The sequence below is a fragment of the Dendrobates tinctorius genome, unplaced genomic scaffold, assembly GCF_039654945.1.
Source record: "Dendrobates tinctorius isolate UK_male_01 unplaced genomic scaffold, ASM3965494v1 ptg000370l, whole genome shotgun sequence".
In the NCBI taxonomy this organism is placed as follows: Eukaryota; Metazoa; Chordata; class Amphibia; order Anura; family Dendrobatidae; genus Dendrobates; species Dendrobates tinctorius.
In genome coordinates, this window is record NW_027362036.1 from 4,224,487 (window position 1) to 4,237,439 (window position 12,953).

Here is a 12,953-nt window from a genome sequence, read left to right on the forward strand (position 1 = left end):
ATCCTCTAGTCACTTTGGTCACAGCTGTGCCATCAAGCCTGTGACATAGCGCTCAGATATTCAGTGGGCCTCACACAATCCAAAAGTGTCCAGTGTCTGCAGAAATTCAAAATCTCCCTTATCCTCTAGTCACTTTGGTCACAGCTGTGCCATCGAGCCTGTGACATAGCGCTCAGATATTCAGTGGGCCTCACACAATCCAAAAGTGTCCAGTGTCTGCAGAAATTCAAAATCTCACTTATCCTCTAGTCACTTTGGTCACAGCTGTGCCATCGAGCCTGTGACATAGCGCTCATATATTCAGTGGGCCTCACACAATCCAAAAGTGTCCAGTGTCTGCAGAAATTCAAAATCTCACTTATCCTCTAGTCACTTTGGTCACAGCTGTGCCATCGAGCCTGTGACATAGCGCTCAGATATTCAGTGGGCCTCACACAATCCAAAAGTGTCCAGTGTCTGCAGAAATTCAAAATCTCCCTTATCCTCTAGTCACTTTGGTCACAGCTGTGCCATCGAGCCTGTGACATAGCGCTCAGATATTCAGTGGGCCTCACACAATCCAAAAGTGTCCAGTGTCTGCAGAAATTCAAAATCTCCTATATCCTCTAGTCACTTTGGTCACAGCTGTGCCATCGAGCCTGTGACATAGCGCTCAGATATTCAGCGGGCCGCACACAATCCAAAAGTGTCCAGTGTCTGCAGAAATTCAAAATCTCCCTTATCCTCTAGTCACTTTGGTCACAGCTGTGCCATCGAGCCTGTGACATAGCGCTCAGATATTCAGTGGGCCTCACACAATCCAAAAGTGTCCAGTGTCTGCAGAAATTCAAAATCTCCCTTATCCTCTAGTCACTTTGGTCACAGCTGTGCCATCGAGCCTGTGACATAGCGCTCAGATATTCAGTGGGCCTCACACAATCCAAAAGTGTCCAGTGTCTGCAGAAATTCAAAATCTCCCTTATCCTCTAGTCACTTTGGTCACAGCTGTGCCATCGAGCCTGTGACATAGCGCTCAGATATTCAGTGGGCCTCACACAAGCCAAAAGTGTCCAGTGTCCACAAGTGTCTGCAGAAATTCAAAATCTCCCTTATCCTCTAGTCACTTTGGTCACAGCTGTGCCATCGAGCCTGTGACATAGCGCTCAGATATTCAGTGGGCCTCACACAATCCAAAAGTGTCCAGTGTCTGCAGAAATTCAAAATCTCCCTTATCCTCTAGTCACTTTGGTCACAGCTGTGCCATCGAGCCTGTGACATAGCGCTCAGATATTCAGTGGGCCTCACACAATCCAAAAGTGTCCAGTGTCCACAAGTGTCTGCAGAAATTCAAAATCTCCCTTATCCTCTAGTCACTTTGGTCACAGCTGTGCCATCGAGCCTGTGACATAGCGCTCAGATATTCAGTGGGCCTCACACAATCCAAAAGTGTCCAGTGTCTGCAGAAATTCAAAATCTCACTTATCCTCTAGTCACTTTGGTCACAGCTGTGCCATCAAGCCTGTGACATAGCGCTCAGATATTCAGTGGGCCTCACACAATCCAAAAGTGTCCAGTGTCTGCAGAAATTCAAAATCTCCCTTATCCTCTAGTCACTTTGGTCACAGCTGTGCCATCGAGCCTGTGACATAGCGCTCAGATATTCAGTGGGCCTCACACAATCCAAAAGTGTCCAGTGTCTGCAGAAATTCAAAATCTCACTTATCCTCTAGTCACTTTGGTCACAGCTGTGCCATCGAGCCTGTGACATAGCGCTCATATATTCAGTGGGCCTCACACAATCCAAAAGTGTCCAGTGTCTGCAGAAATTCAAAATCTCACTTATCCTCTAGTCACTTTGGTCACAGCTGTGCCATCGAGCCTGTGACATAGCGCTCAGATATTCAGTGGGCCTCACACAATCCAAAAGTGTCCAGTGTCTGCAGAAATTCAAAATCTCCCTTATCCTCTAGTCACTTTGGTCACAGCTGTGCCATCGAGCCTGTGACATAGCGCTCAGATATTCAGTGGGCCTCACACAATCCAAAAGTGTCCAGTGTCTGCAGAAATTCAAAATCTCCTATATCCTCTAGTCACTTTGGTCACAGCTGTGCCATCGAGCCTGTGACATAGCGCTCAGATATTCAGCGGGCCTCACACAATCCAAAAGTGTCCAGTGTCCACAAGTGTCTGCAGAAATTCAAAATCTCCCTTATCCTCTAGTCACTTTGGTCACAGCTGTGCCATCGAGCCTGTGACATAGCGCTCAGATATTCAGTGGGCCTCACACAATCCAAAAGTGTCCAGTGTCTGCAGAAATTCAAAATCTCCCTTATCCTCTAGTCACTTTGGTCACAGCTGTGCCATCGAGCCTGTGACATAGCGCTCAGATATTCAGTGGGCCTCACACAATCCAAAAGTGTCCAGTGTCTGCAGAAATTCAAAATCTCACTTATCCTCTAGTCACTTTGGTCACAGCTGTACCATCGAGCCTGTGACATAGCGCTCAGATATTCAGTGGGCCTCACACAATCCAAAAGTGTCCAGTGTCCACAAGTGTCTGCAGAAATTCAAAATCTCCCTTATCCTCTAGTCACATTGGTCACAGCTGTGCCATCGAGCCTGTGACATAGCGCTCAGACATTCAGTGGGCCTCACACAATCCAAAAGTGTCCAGTGTCTGCAGAAATTCAAAATCTCACTTATCCTCTAGTCACTTTGGTCACAGCTGTGCCATCGAGCCTGTGACATAGCGCTCAGATATTCAGTGGGCCTCACACAATCCAAAAGTGTCCAGTGTCTGCAGAAATTCAAAATCTCCCTTATCCTCTAGTCACTTTGGTCACAGCTGTGCCATCGAGCCTGTGACATAGCGCTCAGATATTCAGTGGGCCTCACACAATCCAAAAGTGTCCAGTGTCTGCAGAAATTCAAAATCTCCCTTATCCTCTAGTCACTTTGGTCACAGCTGTGCCATCGAGCCTGTGACATAGCGCTCAGATATTCAGTGGGCCTCACACAATCCAAAAGTGTCCAGTGTCTGCAGAAATTCAAAATCTCCCTTATCCTCTAGTCACTTTGGTCACAGCTGTGCCATCGAGCCTGTGACATAGCGCTCAGATATTCAGTGGGCCTCACACAATCCAAAAATGTCCAGTGTCTGCAGAAATTCAAAATCTCACTTATCCTCTAGTCACTTTGGTCACAGCTGTGCCATCGAGCCTGTGACATAGCGCTCATATATTCAGTGGGCCTCACACAATCCAAAAGTGTCCAGTGTCTGCAGAAATTCAAAATCTCCCTTATCCTCTAGTCACTTTGGTCACAGCTGTGCCATCGAGCCTGTGACATAGCGCTCAGATATTCAGTGGGCCTCACACAATCCAAAAGTGTCCAGTGTCTGCAGAAATTCAAAATCTCCCTTATCCTCTAGTCACTTTGGTCACAGCTGTGCCATCGAGCCTGTGACATAGCGCTCAGATATTCAGTGGGCCTCACATAATCCAAAAGTGTCCAGTGTCCACTAGTGTGAGCAGAAATTCAAAATCTCCCCTGTCCTATAGACACCTTGTACCTTGTTTTACATTACTATATAGTTTGTTGGATTTTGTCTACATTTCTACCAAAAATGAGGAAGGCTGGTGGAAGAGGCCGTGGAATTGGGCGGGGGTTGGCAGCTGGTAATGATGGTGTTGGTGGTGGATCTGATGGTAGTGCAAGAGCAAAATAGGACCGAATGCAGGAGGTGTTGAGCCTGTGTCATCATCTGGCTCCATAAGGCTTCGAAGGCTTAGTTTTCTCGGAGTTGGCAAACCGCTTTTAAAGCCAGAGCATCAGGAAAAAGTTTTGTCTTACATTGCTGACTCAGCCTCCAGCTCTATCGCCTCCTCTTCTTCAGTTGTAAAAAGTAAAAGCACTGAGTCGTCATTGGAGGCTCATGTTCATGAACCACACCTTTCCTTGTGTCCTTCACCCCAACCAAGATTGAAGGATGACGCAGGCCATACTACTGATTACTCCATGGAGCTGTTTTCACATACCATGCCTGGATTATCAAGTCAAATGGTGAATTACCCAGGCCAAGATGAATCTGACATGGAGTGCACTGATGCACAGCCGCTGATGGATGATTCTGCTGGTACATTCACTCAAAGCACTACATTGTCCTCGCAGTGTACAGAGCCAGATTCTGACCCTGATGAGACTCAGGTGCCCCTTCCCGCACACTATACCACCATACACGGTGACACAGAGGAAGGTGCACATGACATTGAAGAGGAGGTGATGGATGACCCAGTTGTTGACCCAGATTGGCATCCATTGGGGGAAGAGGGTGCTGCTTACAATAGCTCATGAGGAGCATCCACAGCAGACATCGACATCGCAACAGCTGTTATCTGGCAGGCCCGGAGCACTCCAAAGACAGGTTCCAAAAATCAAAAGAGTTGCTGGACAGCTTGTCCAGAGGGTCAAAACATCACAGCGTGCTAGGCCGCAAAATGTCTGCCAAAGTAGGAAGAGTGCAGTGTGGCACTTTTTTGAACAAAATCCTCATGATCAGGCCAAGGTTATCTGTAAGAAGTGCGCAAAGACCTTTAGCCGAGGGAAAAATCTGAAAAATTTGAATACCAGTTGCATGCTTAGACATTTAAACACCATGCACTTGCAAGCGTGGACACAACACCAAACCTCAAGTGCCACATGTGCAACTGATCACAACGAAGGTAGTCAGCAACGCTACATTGTTTCCCCCACTGTAAGCCCACCGGTTAGCACAGCAGCAAATGTTGAGGTGTCGTTGCAAGGCCACAGCAGTCAGGGAATCCCACTGTTATATCAACGAAAGACTGATTCTAGGCCATCAGAAAGAACACCAACTCCATCACCATCATCAACCCTCTCTCAGTCCGCCCTGTCCACCGCTACTTCCACCATATGCAGCTCTCAAGTCCAGCTCACCCTCCCAGACACTATGAGTAGGTCAAGAAAGTACTCAGTCTCTCATCCGCGTACACTGGGTTTGAACACCCACATTGCCAAACTAATCTCGTTTGAGATGATGCCCTTTCGGTTGGTGGAAAGCGCAGCTTTCCGCGAACTCATGGCCTATGCAGTACCACGCTATGACCTACCCAGTCGCCACTTCTTCTCTCGCAAAGCAATCCCAGCCCTCCACCATCATGTGAAAGACCGCATTGTCCATGCACTCAAGCAGTCAGTGAGCGGAAAGGTGCACCTCACAACTGATGCATGGTCCAGTCGGCATGGCCAGGGCCGTTACGTGTCCATCACTGCGCACTGGGTTAATGTGGTGGATGCAGGGTCCACAGGGGACAGCGGTGGTGGACAGTGCTGCCTAGCCCACGGTATAGGAAACCGTTGGCTGTAGGCGTTCGACCCTCCTCCTCCTCCTCCAGAAGCGAAAGCTCGTCCACAGAGCGCAGTCGCACGAGCACTCCATCTGCAGCTGCCACTGTTGCACACGATGTGTCCCCCTATCGAGCAGCTAGTGGAAAGCGTCAGCAGGCTGTGTTGCAGATGATGTGTTTGGGCGACGGACACACCGCCGAGGTGCTGGCCGAGTACTTGAAGCGACAAACTGAGTCATGGCTCGGCAATGTACATCTTGAGGCAGGCAAGGTAGTTAGTGATAAGGGCCGTAATTTTGTGGCAGCCATAGCCCTTTCAAAACTCAGCCACATACCATGCTTGGCTCACACCTTGAACCTGGTCGTGCAGTGCTTCCTCAAAAATTATCCGGAGTTGACAGCCCTGCTCCAGAAGGTGCGAAGACTGTGCGCGCACATCCACCGGTCGCCTGTACACTCCGTTCGTATGCAGAAGCTGCAGCGATTGCTCCAACTTCCCAACCACCACCTCATTATCGACATTGCAACAAGGTGGAACTCCACCCTGCACATGGTGGAGCGGCTGTGCGAGCAGAGGCAGGCCATAATGCATTTGTGGGAGGATACACGGCCAGGCACTTTGAGAGCAGACATGGAGTTGACAGGTGTGCAGTGGTCGAAGCTGAAAGACCTCTGTAAAGTCCTTCAGTGTTTTGAGGAATGCACACTGCTGGTAAGCGCAGATGACGCCATCCTAAGCATGAGCATCCCACTTATGCGTCTGCTCATGCAAACTTTGACGCACCTTAAGGAGCAGGCTTCTGCAGCCAATGTTGATGAGGAGGAAGAGGAGGAGGGAATCCTTGATGACATTCAGCCATTGTCTGCTCAGGGACCTCTCCTGGACGAGGTGGAGGAAGAAGAGGAGGAGGAGGAGGAGGATGACGGGGATGATTACTTAGGGGAGGAGGATGCATCTCGTGGGGCAAGTGAAAATGTTGGCGTGGCAAGGTATGGTACAGGGTTTGTGCGTGACTGGAGGGATGTGGATTTGCCAGAAAGTGCTCCTCCAACCAGCACTCGCAGTGTATCATTGACACCGGGAACATTGGCCCACATGTCAGATTATGCCTTGCTGATCCTAAAAAGGGACCCGTGCAAAATGATGAACAATGACGACTACTGGTTGGCCAGCATCCTGGATCCACGCTATAAAGGCAAATTACAAAACATCATGCCACAGGAGAACCTTGACCTAATATTGGCTAATAAACAAGCAACTCTGGTAAATCGGTTGCTTGAGGCATTCCCAGCACACAGCAGCGGTGATGGTTCTCACACGAGCCGTACGGGCCGGGGGCAGCTTGCCAGAGGTGTTCGTGGTGCACACAGCAGAAGTGGCGTTGGAGACAGGGGTTTCATGACAATGTTGTGGACTGATTTTTCAAGTACCGCTCACACAACTGGTAATACTGCATCGATGGAAAGTGACAGGAGACAGCAGTTGTCAACTATGGTTACAAACTACTTTTCCTCCCATATCGATGTTCTCCCACACAGGTCATTCCCCTTTGACTATTGGGCCGCTAAACTGGACACCTGGCCTGAATTGGCACAATATGCCTTACAGGAGCTCGCTTGCCCAGCTGCAAGTGTGCTATCGGAAAGAGTCTTCAGTGCAGCTGGATCAATCCTGACAGAAAAAAGGACCCGTCTGTCAACCCAAAATGTGGATGATCTAAACTTCATTAAAATGAACCACGCATGGGTTTCCAAGGATTTTGTCCCACCTTCCCCTGATGACACATAGGGTGACAGAAAAATGGCTTGCTTTGGTCCACCTCTTCCTGGGACTTGACCTATTTCACCTTTTGCATCAGCTGAATGTCCAACATCAACATATGCCACTTTCTGAAACTCCCTAACTGTGCTGCCTCCCCCCCCATGGCCGGGGTCACCACCTAGCGCACGACACCGTGCGAGTGCCGTTGCCCTGGACAGGTGGGTAGGCCGACTCTTGGGCGCGGGCACTGGCACAGGGTCCCTCATAGCGCAATCAAGTGTCTCTGACGGTGGTGGTGCACACCCGCCGTCAGACACACCGCCGTACTATGAGGGGCCCAGTGCCAGTACCGATGCCCACGAGTGGGCCCCCCTTGCTTGGGCAGGGCCCCAGCATTTGCAATCTTTACCTCTCCCTGCTCCTCTGCTGTGTAGTCTGGGCCGTTAAATCCATACTGTGCCTGACACCGTTTGAGCCTGCCTTCTGATGTATAGACATATATTTTGAATGTGTATGCTATCCATACATGTTATCCGGGGATACGGTACCCTTTCTAACCTTTGTGCAATCACGTGCAATCCATACTGGGCCTAACACCGTCTGAGCCTGCCTCCTGATGTAAAGACATATATTTTGAATGTGTACGCTATCCATACATGTTATCTGGGGATACGGTACCCTTTCTAACCTTTGTGCAATCATGTGCAATCCATACTGGGCCTAACACCGTCTGAGCCTGCCTCATGATGTATAGACATATATTTTGAATGTGTACGCTATCCATACATGTTATCCGGGGATACGGTACCCTTTCTAACCTTTGTGCAATCACGTGCAATCCATACTGGGCCTAACACCGTCTGAGCCTGCCTCCTGATGTATAGACATATATTTTGAATGTGTACGCTATCCATACATGTTATCCGGGGATACGGTACCCTTTCTAACCTTTGTGCAATCACGTGCAATCCATACTGGGCCTAACACCGTCTGAGCCTGCCTCCTGATGTATAGACATATATTTTGAATGTGTACGCTATCCATACATGTTATCTGGGGATACGGTACCCTTTCTAACCTTTGTGCAATCATGTGCAATCCATACTGGGCCTAACACCATCTGAGCCTGCCTCCTGATGTATAGACATATATTTTGAATGTGTACGCTATCCATACATGTTATCCGGGGATACGGTACCCTTTCTAACCTTTGTGCAATCACGTGCAATCCATACTGGGCCTAACACCGTCTGAGCCTGCCTCCTGATGTATAGACATATATTTTGAATGTGTACGCTATCCATACATGTTATCCGGGGATACGGTACCCTTTCTAACCTTTGTGCAATCACGTGCAATCTATACTGGGCCTAACACCGTCTGAGCCTGCCTCCTGATGTATAGACATATATTTTGAATGTGTACGCTATCCATACATGTTATCCGGGGATACGGTACCCTTTCTAACCTTTGTGCAATCACGTGCAATCCCTACTGGGCCTAAGACCGTCTGAGCCTGCCTCCTGATGTATAGACATATATTTTGAATGTGTACGCTATCCATACATGTTATCTGGGGATACGGTACCCTTTCTCACCTTTGTGCAATCACATGTAATCCATACTGGGCGTGAGAACGGCTGGCGAGCTGTTAAGCAAGCTACAGCACCTGTGGTTTGCACACGTAAGTTTTTCATTTTTTCAGGAATGACGGTTAGGCCTAATTCCGGAACTGCGGTTGACCTGCACTTACTGGGAAATCATTGTTCGCGGGTAATAATTGTAATCAGTGATCCCCATCACTAACGTTGTTCAGCGGGTTATCTGCACCTGTAAGCGACAAACGCTGGCCTTTTCAGTGTAGCGCACATGCAGCCACGGACATGTAAGGGCATGACACACCAGTTATTGGCCAATCTCATGTGCCAGAGCCTCACGTGTCCCTCTAGTAAGCCGGACTCGGACCGCGGGGCATGACGGAGTCTCGTTCGTTAACGGAATTAAGCTTGCAATGTGTGCATCTGTTCTGTAGCTGGCATGTTTGAGGTTTCCCAGGTGGAGTCGAATTTAACCGTAGGCTCCACTCCTGGTGGTGCCCTTCTGGACATTCCTTTAAGGTTCAGCTTTGCAACCATACTGCCCACGTAAAACAAACACTTTGCCTTCATGAACGCTGTTTGGAGGGTCATGACTCGTGGGAATAACGCCACCCAATCAGTTAACCTGCTAGAGAGATCGTTCGTTGCTCCCAAGCATGACATCACACTCCCTAGGAGGAAGGTAATGCCACTGTGGCGACCGTACTCCTGGGGGCGACACAAGTGCACTGATGCCCAGCCACTGCTCGATAAATCTGCTGGTACATTGACCCAGACCACTACATTCCCCTCGCACGCTACACGGCCTGAATCTGACCCTGATGAAACTCAGGTTACCCTTCCCATATACAGTTCCATCTTACACGGTGACAAAGAGGAAGCTGCAGATGAAAGTGCAGGTTCGGCCCACCCGCCATCAGACACACCACCGTACTATCAGGGGCCCTGTGCCAGTGCCGTCGCCAACGAGTGGGCCCCCCCCTGCTTGCTCAGGATCACAGCACTTGCAAAGTTGAAATACTGTGCAGTGAGATGGAAGATGGGGACGACGAGGAGTCCAGACAAGTACAGGGATTCCCTAGCGAGGAGACTTATTTGATTGTTTTCAATGTTGGGACAGCAATTTTTGGGGAGCACTATACTCTGATAGATGGGGCCCACCATACACTGGAACATTCCAAAGGTGGACATCAGACACTGGAGCAGCATTTACAGGGCCCATTATACACTAGAGCATTAGAAATGGGGCCCATTATGTTTTGAGCATTATTTGGGCCCATAAGACAGTGGAGCTTCATCCATGGGGACCAACATATACTGTAGCATTATGTGGAGCTCATCATATACTGTTTCAAACATTATATGGGACCAATGGTTCTGTATGGAGAAATAGATGGGCCTCGTCATGAGATGTAAAAAGTGAAGTATTTTTCATTGTACTATACCGCTATTTCTCTGCCCTATCGGAGCATGATGAGTTGTGGTATGTGTTAAAGGGGCGCTCTTTCGCCCAGGGCACATGAAAACCTGGAGCCAGCCCTCCCCCCCACAACTGTAGCCAAATAACCCCCATTTTTCAGTGCGTAACTTGTATTATGAAGTTAATTAAGGTTGACAAGCTTAAGTAAGAAGAATTGATGCTTTTGGCATTCAAATGGGCACTGTAGGTGCCTGCACACACACACAACCCTCGGCAGGCCCGCACAGACCCCCGGCAGCCCACACAGACCCCCGGCAGCTCCGCACAGACCCCCGGCAGACCCGCACAGACCCCCGGCAGGCCCACACAGACCCCCGGAGGCCGCACAGACCCCCGGCAGCCCCGCACAGACCCCCGGCAGGCCCGTACAGACAACCGGCAGGCACGCACAGACCCCCGGCAGGCCCGCACAGACCGCGCATCATGATGACATCATTTCAGCAGCCAATCACAGCCATGCCATTAGTTAACATGGCTAACACAACTGGCTCATTGCATTATGGGAACTTCGGATTCCGGTATTCGATATTGGAAAAATATCGGTACTCGGTATCGGACGATACCCGATATTTGCAGTATCGGAATGCTCAACACTAGTCACGCCACATATCACATTAGCTGGAACAGGATTACAATATTATTACAGTCATCCGACTGGGGATTTGTCTAATAGGCCCATTTTCTTTATCACCCTTGTTCATACAGAAGGAACAAGAACGACTGGCTGAAATAGAAAAGAATAACCGGCTGCTTATGGAGAAAATTGCTCTCATTATGCGTACTGGAGGAACAGTGGACAACTGGAACACTTGTGTTTTAAGAAGGTGATGTCCAATTTTATATAATTTTTTTAATTGTTTACCCATCTGTAATTAAATGTCAATCATATAAAGTCATATGCAAGTGATGTATTAAATCCTCTGTGCGTGGCAGAGCATCTTTCCCCCGAGGTTGTTTTCGTGCCCAACTCCAAGCTCTAGCTTAATTCATTGTTAAAGAATGGTCGGACACTTCTTATAACCGCTTTGTGTGTTTTGAAACTTGAATTGGTTAAAAGAAGATCAAAAGCCTGAACAGATGCTTAGCTGGTCATTTTAATATTGCAGAGCATATGTTCATTCATTTAAAGGATACCTGTCACCCCTGGGTTGTATATAACCTATTAATATGGGCATGCATGTGTTAGAAATCTTACACTAGTCCTACCTGTATTAATGGTCTTATTGTTGAGAAATCTTATTTTATTTCTTTATGCTAATGATTTCTTCCAGACTCCGGGGCTTGTGGTGCCTGTAAGAAATCTCTGCCTCCTGTCTTCATTATATCACCCCCCTCCCATGCATGTCACACTACCCTGTGACCTGCAGTTGTGGTAGCGGAATCCCACGCCTGCGCCGCCTACTCATTCTACAATCCGTACCTTTTCCTCCCTTCTATGGGACGTGTATTCAGGGATCTTCTGCACAGGTGCCAGCAAGTCACTGCTACTTCTACTCCAGTGACCTCCAACATGTGCGATGATAAGGTGCTCTACCCTGTTAGGAACGGCGGAACGCACTAAATAAAATAAATAATAAAGTGCGTTCGCCACTCGGGGTCCACCGTGCAGAAGGTGTTATAACTGCTGCTGAGTAATGGCAGACGTGCTATATGGCGGTATAATGCACACGGGGTTAAACGTTACCCAGGTGTGCACAGCAATCACTGTTTAATCACAGAGATGCCAGTAGGGATAAACACAAAAAGGCTGAGCCTGTTGGTGTCACAGGTCTCAGATATATGCACACACGGTATCAGGTCACAGGTGCAGGACCAAAGCAGAAGGAACTGCGTCCGTCTAGACCTACCGTGCAGCGCGGCGTAGGACACTGCCGTGAGACGATTGTGCTACTCCACTCGGCACTATCGGACACTAGTGTAGAGGCGCGGTGTACACAGTGGCCTAAGGCTAGCCACTGACTGACGCTGACTGCTGAACTAATTCCCTATCCACATGCGTAATATCAGAGGGAAGGGGTTTCAAATGAGTCAGTCACCAGAATCATACATCCGTCACCATTCACACATCTAGCAAGTAATGTCTATACTAGCGCATGGCTGAACGGCCATGCTGTCCTTTTATAGCCATGCGCTGCCGGGACCTTCCAGATCTCTGAGATGGACCAATCAGATCAGGGGAAGGACCTGAGCACGTGACTCCCGAGCTCCAATGTGAGATCGTCTCCTGAGCATGCTCAGTAGAGCGGCAGCGAGACAGCCTCAGGAATGACTTGCTGAAAAGCAGTATGTGAGGCTCTGGACTCCTGTTGTGCAGCTACAGGAATCCGAGGCCTAACACTCCCCACTTCCTCCCTGCATAATCATCACTAGGAACTATGTGTATATGTACTTGGTCCCTAGCGATGACTATGCAAGGAGGAAGTGAGGAGAGCACCTAATCATCGCACATGTTGGAGGTCACTGGAGCAGAAGGTGCAGTAGCGTGATGTGCATGGGTGTTAGGTAATATAATGAAGACAGGAGGCAGAGATTACGGGCACCACAAGCCCCGAAGCCTGGAAGAAATCATTAGCATAAAGAAATAAAATAAGTTTACAGATTGTATGTATGGATTGCTGTAATGGCGCTGTAATTCTGATCACATTGATACATTTGGTGAAAAAATCTGCTTTGATGTTCTTCTTTAATCACCATTTGAAATTTTCTGCTAATTAGATTTTGTTGTTCAGGGGCAAGACTCTCCCCTTGGTCTTCTCCCTGTCTGTGAT

The 12,953-nt window shown here is 48.7% G+C and overlaps 1 protein-coding gene across 2 annotated transcripts in view; it reads left to right on the forward strand.

The window, feature by feature from the left end:
• Positions 1 to 12,953, forward strand: part of CFAP97D1 (CFAP97 domain containing 1) — a 171,668-nt gene that overhangs the window by 90,786 nt on the left and 67,929 nt on the right. For both annotated transcript variants that reach the window (XM_073562904.1, XM_073562905.1), the window contains exon 3: positions 10,891 to 11,009. In XM_073562904.1, the coding sequence (XP_073419005.1) occupies positions 10,891 to 11,009 (119 nt within the window). The remainder of the gene's footprint in view (positions 1 to 10,890; positions 11,010 to 12,953) is intronic.